The sequence below is a fragment of the Lepisosteus oculatus genome, chromosome 15 (genome assembly GCF_040954835.1).
Source record: "Lepisosteus oculatus isolate fLepOcu1 chromosome 15, fLepOcu1.hap2, whole genome shotgun sequence".
NCBI classification, from domain to species: domain Eukaryota; kingdom Metazoa; phylum Chordata; class Actinopteri; order Semionotiformes; family Lepisosteidae; genus Lepisosteus; species Lepisosteus oculatus.
The window spans coordinates 18,880,271-18,897,309 of NC_090710.1; the positions used below are offsets into that span (position 1 = coordinate 18,880,271).

The 17,039-nt window shown below is 38.4% G+C and overlaps 1 protein-coding gene across 1 annotated transcript; it reads left to right on the forward strand.

Moving 5' to 3' along the window:
* The first annotated feature begins 1,969 nt into the window (after nt 1-1,969).
* On the forward strand, nt 1,970-12,429 carry LOC107079445 (uncharacterized). The gene is made up of 6 exons (XM_015363721.2): nt 1,970-2,505; nt 2,891-2,966; nt 3,565-3,873; nt 8,122-8,230; nt 8,873-8,918; nt 11,325-12,429. The coding sequence occupies exons 1-6, from the start codon at nt 2,500-2,502 to the stop codon at nt 11,427-11,429; spliced, it is 651 nt and encodes a 216-aa protein (XP_015219207.1). The 5' UTR covers nt 1,970-2,499; the 3' UTR covers nt 11,430-12,429.
* The last annotated feature ends 4,610 nt before the right edge of the window (nt 12,430-17,039 follow it).

Sequence of the window (17,039 nt, forward strand, 5' to 3'; positions counted from 1 at the left end):
AATGCCAATGTTGTCTTGTCTAATCGCAATATCTTTTGCTTTGTAATAAACCTTATGTGGGATTGAGATGGCTTTTTTTAGTTCCATACAAACCCCCTGTGTGGAGTGAGTGGGATATTGTTGACTCATGGACATTTTCTCCACTGGCCTTTACCAATCATGGCCTTCTAATAATCCCCATCTATGAACTGGCATCTTTACTCTCTTCTCTTCCACACTGATAGCTGATGTGTGGCGAGCGAACTGGTTCACTATGGCTGCTATCGCATCATTGAGGTAGGTGGAAGGGAGTACCCCTTGCCAGTAAAGCACTTTGATTGGAGTGTTGAATAGCGCTATATAAGTGTAAATAATAATATAAATAATAACGATAATAATAATAATTATTATTATTATTATTATTATTATTATTATTATTATTATTATTGTTATTAGTTTTTTGCTTTGAATTTGTGGGGTAGGTTTTGAATATAACAACTATTAATTGTTACTTCACAGAGTCATGACTACAAGTTTTAAAGCAACAAAATGCAATAACGTATGCAAGAGTCTGAATCCTTTTGCAAGGGTCTACAGATGGTAGAGTAGAGAATGTGCATTTTTATTTAACATGCACAAGAACAACTTTGACTGTGGTTAGTGATTCAGTGACATGGAGGGGTGTTTAAGATAAGGAGTGGTTCTAGTACAGAGGACAAACCAGTGTTATTTAGCTGCAGTCAAGAGACGACCTTCAACAACCAACCTTGGATGTTTGTTTTCTAGAAGCTCCAGATTGCTCATCCTCACCAACAGTGTGAACATTTTGTTTTAGCATATAATTCGCTCTCACTGTTGCTGGTGCTCTGTTGCCAAGACTAATTTAGGTCCAGCAAAACATTTTCATCTGAAAAACACATTCTTGCCATTTCTGTTCTTATTCACACTGGTTTGTCAGTTAAAAATGTTAAGAAAACAGTCATTTAAAATTAAAATAAAACACGTTCATTTTAAGAGTGCAGACTCTTTTTAATTGCACTTAAAATGTGAAGGTGAGCAGTGGCATTAGCTGTTAGAGAGTTTCAGGAATTACGGTGCTAGCATGGTTAAGAGCTTGACATTACTGGAACTGTTGCCAAATAAGGGAGGCTGCATTATAATCCCGAGGAACATTATATCACACTTATCTACAAGCCTGCTGAAATGGAAATCTAATAAGTAAATTGATTCTTAAAATGTAGAGAGCGTTGAAAAAAATATATATTGGTGCTTTTAGAAAATATATTTCAAGGATGTAACTGCTGTGCTACAGTACATGCAGAGTTTTAGAAAACAGTGCGTCAACAAAGTACACTGTTTAGGTTACTTTAGAAGACAATGTACCAAAACAATATATGCTGTCTGGGTCATTAGATTAGCCTAAAGTAATTGATAAGCTTTGATAAACAAATCTAGTGGTGCTTCTTCTTTCGTTTTTATGATGTGATCTGTTTTGTCTTAGGGCAAGGGGAAGTGTTAGAAGGGACAAAGTGCTGAGCTTTCTCTTACAGCGCAACATCTTATAAAAACCCTGTACTGCTTGCAACAAATTGAGTCTCTGATGCACTTTCCAGAGTGACAGCAGGGCTCCCAGTATTGCAATATTGAAATAAAGACCTTACTCAGCTGAGAACTGTCTCTTGCGGCTTCTTTGATAGTTATATTTCTATGACACTGCTCCATTAGAATTCAACAAAGCCTATTATTTTCATTGCCAGGATTAATGGATATGATATCAATGGGGGAATGGTAGTGGAGGCGTGGAGTGCAGCTGTTATATAATACTACAGCCAATGTCCTCAGCTCTGTGCAATTTCACTTCAGACTTTTGGGGAATGCTCTTTGTGTTCTCTTTCTAATATCACAAAGCTCTCAGTGAATGCTACAACAAAAATATTTTACAAACTTATTAAATATTTTTTTTTAAAACAGTTATGGAGCAGAGAAAGAAGAGTGCACAACTACAAAGAGGGAAATTTAACTTATCAGGAGGTGAAATAGCCCTAATTGACTGTAGTATGAGGCAGCAGAGAACCTAGCATAAACCTTTTGATGATATTCACTTGTAGAACACACCCCTTTTTATGGCGAGTTCAGAGATTTGACATTTACATACCCGCAGTCTTTGACTCAAGAACTTCCTGTAAAGTTTCTGTCAGCTTGTCTTTGTGTTTATTATATGGTCAGTTCTCCCAGCATATCTGTTTTTTTTTTTACTGTTCAGGAGGTTCTAGAGGTGATTAGAATTTAAAAACATACTGAAAAACATGATGCCATTCTGGACTATCTGTGCTCAAGAATTTATTTAGCAGCAGAACAGCTCTCTGCTCTGTAGCTGATGTTTCGTAACGGAATAAAAAATGTACTAATATATTAAATGTTCATTATATTAATTTATTCTCACCACTTACAATCAGATTTATTCTTAGAATAAACTGAAGTTAGTCCTTCTGTTATTAATTGAAGGCGAAGGAATTTTCCATGCAGGTAAGCTACGAGAAATCTTTCTTTAAAGAGAGCTTTGTTAGGATTATGATTTACTACAGAGAAAGTGCTGTACACTTTTTACTTTCACTTCTGTCACATCTTTCTGATTACTTTAGGTACAAGTGAAGGTCAGTTGTTATGTGAAGTAATTTTACAGTAAAATATTTTATAGATTAATATATAGAAGTCAAATGTAAAGGCCTTTATTGCTTAAACACACAAATGTTTTGATTGAAATTAGTCTGTTTGCAATACAATTAAGAGTAATGTTTGCAATGTTAATTTAAAATGATAAAATATAATTCCAGTTTTATACCATTCAGCTTTAGGTTATTAATCAATTGTGATCTTTTTTTGTCTGTGTCAAAAAACCTACATTTTCAAGAGGACTATGAGGTCCGTTTGTGAAGTTGTGTATGAAATCATTCTACTAGCGTTCAGCATCTGTGAAGTTTATTCAGGTAAAGAAACACTGAACTTTTTGTTGTTTTGCTTACCAGCCATTTATCTGAATGTGTGGCTTAAATACATCACGACAGCAAAAAATATTTTTATTATTGTATAAAATATTTGTAAAACTATAAAATACCTATTTATGTGAGGATAATTATAAGATTTATTTACAGTATCTGGTGATAAATATTTAATAACATAAGTTGTATTAATATTAGTATAGATTGTGGTATAAGTTTGCTATAGCAAGTAAACCTGCTCACAAGTCTGTTAAAACAATAATGAACACATACATTAACCTAACCATAATAAAACAATTTTGCTTGTTCGTTAATTTATCTGATGCTCGTATTAAGTGACGTAAACGGTACCCAGTTGTACAGCAGGATATTTTACAGAAGCAATCAGAATCAAGTTTGTATGTTTAAGAGCACAAGTATTCTCCACCTGGGATCCAAACGCGTAACCTTCCAGTGAGGTCCAGAGCCCTTTTCGCTATCCCTTATTCAGAGCGTTTCAGCTTATTACCAGACACGCAGGTCCCTAAAGGTCAGCTTTGTTAAAAATGGCTAAATATTGTAACCCAGAGGACTTTTGTCTCCACAGATACAAAAGTAGCCAGAAGAGATATCACAGCCATCGCTGGCACAACAGTGTCTCTGCACTGTAAGAATGAATCCCTGAGTCATTTGACACAAGTCAACTGGAAGAAAGACGGGCATCTCCTTGTCAGTTACAGACCTGAGAGTCCACCCTTTTACAAAGAGAATACTACATTAAGATTTCAGCCAAGTCAAGACAAGCTGTATGGTGTGCAGATTCAGGATGTGGTCACCTCAGATGCTGGGAACTATTCGTGCGAAACCACGACACAGTTAGGGATCTGGGAGGAATTCTGGGAACTTCTTGTCCAAGGTATGGTGGGCATCTTTTTTCCATTTAATTACTGTATTTCTAGGGCACTGCTGCTGAACCCTTCTGGTAACAGCGACCAGCTCCCTTAGGTCCCCCCAAAATCTGTTTTTGACTAAAAACATTCAACAAATCAATGGAAGAAAAAAAACATTGAATTCATCCATTCTTACTGTCTCTCTCTGGCTCTGACTGTAAGGTCCGCAATTATTCTATTAAGGGTCTGATAAGCATTTATTCAGGGAACGTGGTGGTTCAGCAACATGGTTCTAGAGTATATTTCTTTAAGATACAGTATAAAATCTACTCAGATCAGATAGTAGATAGTTACACCTTGACCACACTGCCTCATGTATTGTAGCCTCACCAGCTGAAAGTAACATGGCTCTCCCTGTGAAAGGCACTGAAGGCCATGTGTAAAGTGAATTCTTTCTGTAAACACATCACTGAAAGGTGGGAGGAAACCAGAGGTCCCAGAAAAAAATACCCATGATGAAAAGCATACTCCGGACTCTGGAGCTGTGAAACAGCAGTGTCAACCACCCTGTTGAACCCAATTTTATTTTGTCTCTTCCCTTTTGTACAAAGCTTCCTTAAGCTAGACAGACGCTGTTATTAGACTCAATTATCCCACTATTCACACTACAATAACATTACAGTAAAAGCTTGCAGACCAAACCTAAATCCTATAATCTATTAGGTTATCTATACCTAATTTCCTCATTGTTAGTTTACCTAATAATTATAATAATTTGATAATAATAATAATTACCTTACCTCCTCTTGTTTGTAACCTTTATGTGCTTTTGCTCTTATCCCTAAGACTGAACAAGTTTTAAACCAATTTCCATTGCATACACATTTCAACCAGTGAACTTTAGTAAACAAAAATGATCTGATTAAATAAGTGTCTGTTCATTCTTTTTCCAAGGCAATGAACAGCTGATCAGTCCGATAATGTGTTTGTGGAGGAGCTCTGTATGAATTAGGTGTCCACCATTTCTGTGTATTAAGATTCTCTTTAACCACATTAGTGCACTGCACTGGGTTCCCAATGGTCTGAGTCTTCACTTTTCTTTCATGTAGTACCTTGATAAGGTTTTGGCAGGTGTACACAATTACTTTTCACAAACTTTGTTGCCTGTTCACTGGTGTCTTATTCAAGACAAGGTTTCCATTGACAGAAATTAAATCCAGCCAAGTTAATGATTGAGAAGCCATTGTTAGTGTTGGTACTTAGACGTGTTTTAGAAGTGCGTATTTGTGATATTACAGAGGTTTCTACCGCTTACATGTACGCTCTTGCCTTTCCCAGGCCAAAGCAGAAAAGGCATCCAGTGTTCTTGTGAATAGACCACTGCAAAGCTGACTGGCGTTACAAAATGTTGCTCACAAGATTCAGTATGTTCAGAATTCAGCAGGCGGGATTTTACCTAGAGGAAAATATGACATTAGCATAGCATTGATGTTTGAATGAAACAAACAAAGATCCTGTATGGTTCTTAAAAACTTTGATGATTATTTTCCACTGACAGCAAATGGTGGGTATCCTCCCCACTCATAAACCACTGACATGGCCAATTTCTGACACCTTTTCATGAGGGTTTGTGTTGCCTGTGATCTTAATTTATTAGTTTCGAAGTGGCTAAAGGTGTACTGGAGCTTTTTAAGCATGGCCCTCGTATTTCATGTTTTATGGGGGGTTTGGAAACTGTTAGATTTTAAATGCTGATGTATTGTAGTAGCTTGTGTGGAGGTGGTTGTGTACTGAACAAAATATTGTCCTAAAAAAGATGTTTTTTTTTTAAACAAGCTTCCGTTTCTCTTGAAGATCACTTCCGTTTCTGATCTACAGTGGATGTCCCCACCCGCATTTCTCGCTAGACAATGCTGGCGGTATTCAGGGTCTTTGTCCCACTTTAGTGTCAAAACCACTACAGCAGTGATGGGTAGCTCTTTGCCTTTCCTTTCAAATCATTCTTACATGTCCTGTTGCTCGTGTTCTTGCACTTCTGTTATTTTCTTGTTTCTGCTCTGTTTGACCACCTGGGTACAGTTTCAGGAATGGCAACTTTTTTAATGGAGGTCAAAGGACGTCTTCCTTTGAGCTCTTCTCTTCATTCGTTCTTGTGCTTTTTCAGCGTAGGGATACATTCGTTTGTGCCTACGTATGCAGGTAAAAAAACAGTTTCATGTAGGAGCGTGGGATGGGGTAGACATTCAAAGCATCAAGCAACAGCCAGCATGGATCACATCTTCAAGTCTTGTAAGGCACCAACAGGAACATAAAATCACCTCACATTTTCTGCTAAGTGAGAGGAAAGCAAATGTCCTTATTAAACCATTACCCTAAGTGTCAATTGTCCTAACTTACAGAGCTGGGGTAGAAAGACTGGGGTCAGCTTCAGCTTCAGTCTGTCAGTGTAGAATATTCCTTTAAGGCCCAGATTGTATCTTGCTCTTCTTTGGACTGAGAGCAGTATTATCTTTTGTATGAAAATATATTTAGAAAATTAACTATTCCTAGGACCATATTTCCATTTACACTATGGCATAGTTCTAATAATTGTTTCCATATCCTGAATTGGTGTACCATATATACTGTATAGTGCAGTCTGTAAGTATTTGGACAGTGACACATTTTTTGTTGTTTTAGCACTGTACTAAAGCATATTGGATTTGAAAGGAAACAATGAGGTTAAAGTGCAGAATGTCAGCTTTAATTCAAGGGTATTTATGTCTATATTGGATGAACCATATAGGAATCACAGCCCTTTGTATACATAGCCCCTCCCCATTTCAGCCTCAAACCCATAAGAACTTCTGAAGGGAATTTCTAACATGACGGGGATGAAAGAGCTTATAAATCAATAAATAATTGTTTGCCCTCTTTCCCCAGGACCACGTTGCACTTGCAGTGCAAGAAGGCTATTTTAAGAGTCACTGTTTAGCCTCAGCTCACACCAACAGATTCCTGTGGTTAACACTGGTAGCAGTAACTGCATATCACTGGCTGCATTGCTCCTGTAAAGCTTGCAGGCCACCTGCACCTTCACTTCACTAAAACACTGCAGGATACAATGTGCTTATACTGAAGCTCATTCTTTCTTTCTTTTTTTATAAAAATAGTGCAGGAGGGGGATGCTATCAGGTTCTCCAAAGTTCAGGTGAAGTTAGAATAAAGGGTCTTTTGTCAAGTAAGAATCTAAAGCCACTGTTCGCAGCGTACGTTCCATTCTTACCAATACCGATGTGACAGGTTTGACTGAAAGCATTGGGGTGGAATTCAAGTTAATAGCTGAAATTAAATGCTGCCATGAATTGTTTAATGGAGCAAACTTCCAATGTAAACAACAATACAAACAATTCCTTCAAATAGAAGGAATACCAGGACTTTAAAAACTAGGTTTTCAGGCCGGATTCAAAGCTGCAATTAGACTCATAGTGTGTTATAGCCTTCAGAATTGCATTGTGCTCCCCCATAGTAAATAAAAGGGAAACCAAAGGCTTGATACATGAGAGTGAATACAAACCCATGGAAATTCTGCGATTATAGAGGCTGTGGAGAAGTGTAAAATGGGGATAACTTTTAATGGAAAACAGAAGCTGAAAAGATCTGGACATTGAATATGCATAAGGGAATTATAAACATGATTTTGAGAGGAGCCAATAACTGGTTAGAAGTGGATACGTGATGGATGAGACCACCATATAAGTAATTAAAAGCACTGATGCCCTTTGCACACCACATACAAATACCTCAGTGAGAAACTAAAAAGGATTCTTGTTACCATGTTGTTGCGAATGACTTTAATCTGCTACTTTCGTCACTTGATGCTTTAAATACATCTATATTCTGTACCAAAGTCAGTGTGGGACACTCCTCTTTTCAATTAAGTTTTGTGTAACTGGTTAAATACTTCCTTGCAGACCACCGCCAAGTTATACCAACATTAAACATGTTATATAAACATTCACTTATGATTACCATTCAAAATCAGAAAAGCAAGTGTTTATGACATTTGTCAAAGTGCATACTATTTATGTTTCAGGTTTAGAGCTATGATTTAAGTTAGGATTAGGGTGAGCTATTATTCTATAAAAGAATTCTGAAATGAAATTCAAAGAGCAGCACTTTCTTTAGAGTTAAATAAGAGTCACACCGACTGTCAGATTTCTGGATTTCCTCCTAGTCGATAAAATTTCAGTGCAGAAGACCCTGATAAAATAATAAATTATTATGTGTTTTAGGTCACGTGGAGACTCCAGTACCAAACATTGCCATCTATGTGGTTCCTTCCATTTCATTTGCTGTCTTTGGGGCTATAGTGATCATTTTCTGTAAGAAAAGATGCAGACGGTAAGTTAAAATAGTCACAAAAATTATAAAAGCAAGTGTTCCTTAGACTTGTCTTTTAATTGTTTCATGCTTGTTGCCTCAGTGTGAAGGCAAGATTTAATTGCAGGGATATGTGTTGAGATCAAAACACTAAATCCTTGTTTCATGTACCTGAGATTGACAATATTTATCTGCCTTTTTATCCAAAGCAACTTAAATTGCACCCATTTATACAGATGGGTATTCTACTGGAACAGTTCAGTTGAACACCTCAATAATACAACAGCAGTCTCTCAGCTGGGATTTGAACCCATAGGCTTCTTTTTATAGGAACAGAGCCCTGTTTCACTGCTCCACACCAGCTTTAGCAGTTAGCTCTTAAGGGTAAGTTAATCAAGTCAAATCTCAAGAAAAACAACCATGATCAATCTGTGAGCAGAGACAATTTCTTCCCACAAACTGTCAGATTACGGAAATCTACCCTTACCACCGTTTTTTTTTGTTGTTGAATGTTAGTTAACTTGTTGATGTTTTTGGAGATTGCTTTAATGTCTTTGTTTTGGAGCATACATGCAAATAAGCATTTCACTGGACTTGTGCATATGACAAATAAACTGAACTGAACTGTTTGTGCTGGTCTTTTCTGTTGTTGCAATAATTTAGACGTCAGAGCACAAGGGGAAATGAAGCACGTCCCTTCAAAAGAAAGGTAAGTTGCATCCAGGTCTCGCAAGCTTTTTTTCACTGAAAATAGTTACTGCCGCATCAGACTTCAGTCCAAATCTTGTCTGAATGTAAATGTGAGTGCAGGCCAGAGCCATTGAGTCCTGAGTGCACCCCTGTGCTGCCCAGTTCAAAAACCCAGAAGCGTTGAACATTACACGTACCCACACTCTTGTCCTACAGGGGTCGCCATTGTGCCTCTCTCTTTCCTAGCGTTAATCCCGCATCAGCAGGGTCCGCTTGTCGGCACACCAGTCTCCATTTGGTGGTTTGAACCAAATATTTTTTGAGCTGACGTTGCTATTAACTGCGACCGAGAAATACTCCAACCGGCGCGTCGCTCCGCCTGCCGTCGGAGTGGGGGGAGGAGAACAAAGTAATGTAGCCAATTCATAGAGGGGGATTATTAGGAGGCATGGGAAATTTGGCCAGGATGCCGGGGTTACACCCCTACTCTTTTCGAGAAACACCCTGGGATTTTTAATGACCACAGAGAGTCAGGACCTCGGTTTTACATCTCATCCGAAGGACGGAGGCTTCGCCATTGTGCCTGTACAGATTTAACCCCGGAAACAAACTGCCTTGTTACCGTACAGTTGACTCAATAAAGAGGAATTACCAAACGATTGGTTCTATGTACAGTATGCTGGGCCTGTGTGATAAGGTAGTTTCCAATGAGGGTTTGCAGATGTGTTATGAACTACTTAGGTCAACTTATTACTTAGTTCCCACTAAAAAATCAGTTTCCAGGAACGTTTTGTTTTTACGTGTTTGCTTTACATAAAATAGATAGCAACTTCCTGCATTAAAAGACCATTGTTGTGCTAATTATACCTTTACGTTGTTCGAAAGATGGGTCGAATCTTTAATTGTCCTTTGAGTCGCCTATGTATTTAAAATGGACACGATGAAAAACTGATAACCTCCTCAGATTTACAAAAATATTGACACAGCTACAAAGTACAAGACGTGATTGTTAAGGCTTTTTATAAGAAAATGCAATTGTTTGCCGATGCTGGGTTTTTAAGGTTAAAACGGCAATATTCGTGATAACAGTATGGTGCTAGAGACAAATTTAATTATCCTGATATTAAATGCAAAAATCAACTACCGCACCCTGGAGAAATATTGCAAATATTGTTATCCCCGTAAACCAGTACCTGAACTGTCCAGACTGTTACTTCAGGTCACATTCACCGTGCATGGTCACGGGATTACTGGAAAAGGAAAGCGCTATATCTCGGGAAGGAAAGCAGTAGAAAGGCTGCTTTCAATGGCACTGACTGGCACTAACGAATTCGGTGGGTTTCACCGTTTTTGTTGTTTGTAGGGGGGGCACCTTCACAGAACTGCCTGAGCATTGTGATAAATTGTAATTCCGTTATACACCGTAAAAGCAGCACTGGACAAATAACAGCTGAGATTAATGACAACTTTGTTGGAGACGTGTACTGTAGGTTTCTAAACCTTTTAATTACTGGTTTAAGCTGAGGTGTACATTTTCGTGGAAGGTTTTCACCTGCCCTGATGCAAGACAAGCACCTGAAATTCCTTTTTAGTATCTGTACCGCATGTCTTCCAGCTCCCTGCTCATTCTCACTCTGTATTGTACATGTACACTTCTGTCACAGTAATTGGACCAGTTTGATGATGCCAGGGCACTAATAAATCAGAACGTGGTATCAGAAAGCTATTCAACACCTGGACATCCATCACATTTTTTCACCTACCAAAGTGCCAATTTTTTACAAGTCCACAACCACTTCAGCTGCAATATGACAGCTTGGCTCCTATGCTGGCATGTGTGCACTACAGATCCCCCTTAAGACAGTGAAATCAGCAGCTTCTGCTTGATGCAATGAACACAAAATGATTGGTATCTTTTACTTAAAGGAATAAAAAAAAAACACAGAAGGGACTGTGGTGTAATTATCCTCTTTTGCTCAATGAAGGTTCTGCTTCTAAAAAGAAAAAAAATAAATCTCTTATCAAGCCTCATGTATGGGATGTTCCTGCAGAGGCACAGTTTGCCACAAAAAGGGATACTCTTGTACCTGCATGCTAAAATCCAAAATATTTATTTTTGTTTTCTTTTGCCACCTCTACAGTCTCTGACATGTTTATGCAAGGAAAATATTCCAAGGGTTTTTGAAAAATTCCACGTGGCTCATGAGTGCAGTTTCCTTTTGTGACTACGGTATTGCCAAACTTTGTCTTCCCAAAGCTGTAATTAATACTGTTTACGGGAAAAACAAAAACTTTCAAAGTATATTACTGAACTAGAAAAGTCCTGTTTTGCTTTGATGTTTTCCTTCCTAAACTGGCTCTAGATGTGCTCTGTATCTGTAAATGTTTTGGCATGTTCAATCATTTTAATTCTTTGTTTTTGCAGATGCAACGCAAGAATGAAGAAATTTATGAGAATTCTCTGATGCTCAAGTCCGATCTAGATCTGGCACAGCAGCAAAAAGGATGTAAAGAAACATGCTTCTCGTAAATGAAATGCATGATTCTTAGTTTAGATGCAGCAGGGATCTGGGAGAACTAAAAATGTTATTGGATGGCAGTCTAACACAGGCCTTACATTGAGATACCTAAACCCAGTTTTATTTTCCACCTTGTATTTTTAGCATTCATACATACTGTACATCATAGCTCTGTGAAGCAGGCTTTGGAAAAACTGAGGTAACCACAAATGCAAAGTGACAATATAAATACAAGCGAATTGAGCTCATTTGCTTCCTGTGAGGCTTAATTTAAATCGAGTGCTAGGCAGCACAACAACATGGTGGAAATTGCTACTACTGTACCTCACAGCTCCTTGGTCCCAGCTTCAATTCCAGACTGAGGTGCTGGGCTGTGTGGAGTCTGCATGATTCTCCATGTTTGCAGGAATGTCCTCCCACCTTCCAAAGCCCTGCTGGCTGCACGCACCATAAATCCAGTACCTGTTCATGCCCAGTGTCTTTATTGTCCTGGACTGGGCTCAATCCTTACCTCTTTAATGGAAGAATGAAACCAAGGATCATCTGCAAGTGTCTCTTCTCACCTGTTTCAAAGTCAAACCTTTGCTTACAGATCGTGTGCTGTAGATGGGTTTGGAAAAATACCAAACCAGTTTTGGTAAAAGAGATAAATGTCCCTGCAAAGCTCATAGAGCTCATAGACTTTAATCGGCATTTGCAAGTTTAAGTGGTTCTCTATGTGGATTAAAGTATTAAAGATAAAAGTATTAATTACGTTGACTTGCATGTACTTAACCTGGCTACATAAAATGTTATTTTTAAAACATAAACTATGACTATTTATGTAACAGTAGTTTTAACATCCTTATGTATGACACATCTGTGTCAGTTTTTACCTGTCTACTGCCATGTTCGTTCCAAGTGCAATGTGTATTATGCACGTGCAATATAATAAAAAGGGTTTCTGATTAGACTTTTGTTTAAAAAAAACAATGTAATTCATATGAAATAAAATGAAAATTTATTCGCACCTGATAACAACATCTTGCTTGCTATTAAGTATTGCCATCCATGTTGTTTAGAACCCCATTCCGGCAGCTCTGACATCGTACAAGTACTGTACATCGTCGATTTCTAAATATTTCGAACACTTTAATTGGAAGCAATTAAGCATTTTTTTGTTCAGGTAATTTAGAGTCACTTTGGAATCTAGTTCTAAAACTCTGGATGTCCTTAAACCCTTGGGTTAAATTGCAAGGAAGTGAAAGCATCGTACTAACTGGAGTTCAAACCCTGGTTAGCACGCAGCTCCGTGTTCAACTAGAGCGCCTATTTAAAACCAATAGCAACGAATTTGTCTGCTGGAATTAGCCCGCAGCACCGTACTAAACCTGTTCTCAGTTGCAACAAACCCAAAGTAACAGCTGCTGCCCTCTAGAGGTTACTGAAGTACGGGACTAACTTAAATACTTTATTGATCCCGTGAGGGAAATTGCAGTGCAACAGCAGCTTTACACAGACAACACAGTCACAGTGTACAATATACAATAATAATAATAATAATAATAATAATACAATACAATCAGTACAGTGAGGGGTGCACTGAAAAAGTTACTCACAGTCCGGACACACAAAGAACAAAATTAGAACAGAACAGTACGCAGAAAAATCGTATCACTCATGAATATAAATATAGATGTAAATATAGATATACATATAAAGGTATTGCACGGGTCCCTGGCATATATTGCACAAAAAACGGTTGTTAACAGGAAAAGAAAAGAAAGAGAACAGATGTAGCAGTGGATGTGCAGATGCGTTCAGTCCAGAAACAGGTCACTGTCAATGTTGCCTCTGCCCAGACGCAAGGTGGATGCGTTGTACAGTCTTATGAGAGAAGGCAAGAATGACCTCCTGTAGCGCTCCCTGTCGCACCGTGGATGAATCAGTCTATTGCTGAACGTGCTCTTCAAACCACCTCTTCATAGTGTAATTAAGTACAGAAGTATTTAAATAGTCTGAAAGTCTTAAATGTGTTCTGTTACATCGGGGCCTCAATTGAATAGGTTTGTTGTATTTTATTGCGATGAAAGTCTATACTTTTGGTTCTCAGGGGAAAGCAGGGTATTGGAGATTTGGAGGTCTAGTGAATAAGATGCGTAGACAAATGTAAGGGTACGTTAAAGGAAAAAAAAAACTTACCGACAGCTTTTTAATAATGAGTATCGCAGTTCTTCGGAAAGTCTCGGAGACAGAGCAGGCGGCTCACCCAGGCGATACCAAGGTTGTCTTGGACCGCACACGCCACAATGACGGTACTGGCTCTGGACTGGGTCAGATAAACAGTGAAAAACCGAAATGACCTAAAAAGATCTGTAACGGAAGTCTAAACCCACCTTTTAGAACTACAAACATATATATTGTACCTGTAGATGAAATAATCTCCCATGTACTATCACGTTTGATCGATATTGCTGTTTAAAAATAAAAATTGCTAACCGTATTGAACATTAGCTGGCGCTTTTTGGTACTATTTACATGTAGTACACGCGTTTGTCAGTTATTATTCGACATACTGTGTTCCTAACCCTCAACCTCAAACGGAGAAATTGTAGCGCACAAGACTACCGCAGAAACAAAGGTAACTATACATAAAACCGAAATAATGGTTCGATTATACATAAAGGATCTCCGAATGAATCTTTATCATTTATCAACGGAAATAAAAGCGCCTATAGTATGATACATGTTCAAGGTCAGACCCGCAGCAGCTGTACTCGTTTGTATTGTAACTAATACTGCGTTCCAAATCCGAAAGTTCATTATAGTTGACACCTGAGAATCAGAGTTCCCTTTGCAGAATAAATTACTTCCTTAACTGATCAATTAAGTCCCTAACAGGTGTTCTTTAGACATGAGTGATTTAGAGTGCCCAATAGGATTAAAAGTAGTAACATAGGACCATAGTTGGACTACTGTACAGGCTCCATCCACAAGCTTTTGATATTAATACCATGTGTCTTCAATGTTAAAATCAAATTCAAATGTACTGCATGCAAGAGAGTGATACAAAGATGACTCGGTATCCTGTCAGTAATTACTGATCATTAAGCACCCAAAAAGTATTAGTCCTAGTCACATTATCTCGTATAACCAATCAGAAAACGAAGAAATGTATATTAGTGTAAGCTACAAACTGAAAACGGAGAATTCTCTAGTGTATTACTCAAAATATTTTAAATGCGTAACTGAATAAAACAACAATAACATGGGACATAAGCTTACGGTTTTAAATCTTTTTGTATCTTGTCGTTTTTGTCATTAAAAAGCGAATAATTGTTCAGTGTCACAATAAACACATTTTGTACATTTAATTAAGAAACATATATCAACTTCTTCAAAGGAACGTAGAAAAGATGGGTGATATTTCTGCACACGAAGCTTAGTATCCTTACCCGAGGATAAGGAAAATTACACATTCGTACATGTCTAAAACAGAACAGGGCCGGTGCCGTATCGGATTCAGTATACCGCGGCCATCTGTATCCCCTTTCAAAGTACGCATGTGCACTGGAAATCAGAGCGTGAGTGTGTCTCGGGACCCGCGGAATTTGCGTGGAATACCAGATCCCACATTCGCTCACTGCGGAGAAGTGGATCATGGGTTATCATACGAGTGAGGGTGGCTTACTTAAGCAATCCTGAAATTCAGAATTACGCGATGCTTGTGTGAATCTTTTTTGTTGTTCTTGTTGTTCGGGACATGCAAATTATTGTAATACTTACCTGAAATTTAGAATTGCTCGTTTGCTACAGAAAATACGAAATGTGTGCAAGAGCAGGCAGACAAATCATACCTCCAATTTCCAGTGCACATGCTCACTTTGAAAGGGGATACAGATTTCCATGGCATACTGAATTCGATACGGCCCCGGCCCTGGGCACAGGCGAACTGGGCGACTGTCTATGGCCCCCTCGATGTGCAACCCAATATTTTTTTAATCTGAACATTCAAATATGAGTGAGAAATTTCCTACAGCGGCTCTTTCTGTTGCTGCTGTGAATTATCCCAATGGAAGCAAAGTAGTAAAAAAAAAAGACCACTCATAATCGAGTACGTAATGTTTCTGAAGCGCACAAAAGAAAAGTAAACGATCTCAAAACAGAGGCACGCCAAGCAAGTTGTAAAATGTGTGCTTCTTGTTCTTCTCTGAAACTTATTTATGTGTTCTCAGAACTGGTTTATACGTTTTCTAGTTATAAAATTAATTTAATTGTTCTAAGTAGTGAAAGTACATTTGGGTGGGAGCTGATAATAGTGTATGTGTAAATCGTGATCTTGGAGGGCCCCCAGAAAGCTAGGGCCGGGCCTGAAACAGACCAGAGTGCTAATGAGAGATTTACATTCAACGGCTGGTTTTCATTATAGGAATGATGCTATAGCCAATTCCTTTTCTCTGGCGGAATTGCCATCGGCTCTAGTTGGGTGTCAGACACAGGGATGGTCAGTAAAATAATAAACTTCTATTTAGTTTTTTACTCAATAAAAGTAAAAAAAACTTAGAAAAAAGACCTAGAATTGGTCAGTAGATGGGGCCATTGACACACTTTTGGAACAGCAGCAAGCCACAGACCCCGGTCGAGGCACGAGTCTCACGCTATTGCCTTGCGAATCATGTCGAAACTCTTATGTACTGTGTGTCCATCTGACTTCCTGTACTTCAAAAAAGGGATTATGGGAAGTTTAAAAAAACAAAACGTTCAAGTTACGTTGTGTGTGTACTGTAGGTTTATTCCATGCTGAAAAGAGAAGAAAAGAAACACAACGTTGTGGAAAACGTAACAAAAAATCAGTCAAGGGACCAAGCTGTCCATGAAGGCATATCTGAATACTAATGTAAACACTTCCTGTTACGTGTGTGACATTTCTTGCCGCACACTTTAGTTAAGATGTTTATTTTATTTTAGTGGGGTTACCACTACACGTAGAAAATCAGTACAGAAAAAAGACAAAGTGCTGTATCTGACGTTTAATCATTTTCTATTCATTTGCACCTTTAGCTGGACTATGAGAAGAACTCTAGGATTAGACAAATATTATTCCCTAGAATTGTAACCTCAATCCCAGAATTCCAGTTCACGTTAATTCTAATGTAGCATTCTAGAACATCAGGAGCATTGTGCCGTTACAGTAATTGAATAAAACTCTGAGACAATATACTGGATTAAAATCATTTTATTTGAAGTTAGCCAATTAAGCCAAATCAAAACAGATTGTTGCAAGAAGAAAGGATGCTGATGAGATCAAATAAAGAACAATCAGCAGGAATATGGATCTGTTTCATCAGCGTCCATTCTGCCATGAGCCCCAGCCGGTTTTGCATATAGGCCATACCACAGCAACAGCCCACAACCCTGCAGCCCTCCTGGGCAGATAACCAACATTTCCAGCTGAGTAGCACAAGTGTCACAAAGACTCAAGGGTGTAAGAGACATAAAAAAGGATGAAAATGAGCGGAGGCCATTTGCACCTGTAGCAGGTTGGGTTGCTAGGAGGTAATTATACCAAGGATCTCTCCTGGGTGTCCATTAAAGGTAGACAGGCAGGGAATCCGCATCAGCAAACTACATATCTGCATCAG

Bases quoted from the DNA above. Each gene is read 5' to 3' on its own strand.
- LOC107079445 (XM_015363721.2), top strand. The intron at 8,231-8,872 runs GTAAGTTAAAAT...GCAATAATTTAG, and splicing joins TGTAAGAAAAGATGCAGACG to ACGTCAGAGCACAAGGGGAA. The intron at 8,919-11,324 runs GTAAGTTGCATC...TTGTTTTTGCAG, and splicing joins CACGTCCCTTCAAAAGAAAG to ATGCAACGCAAGAATGAAGA.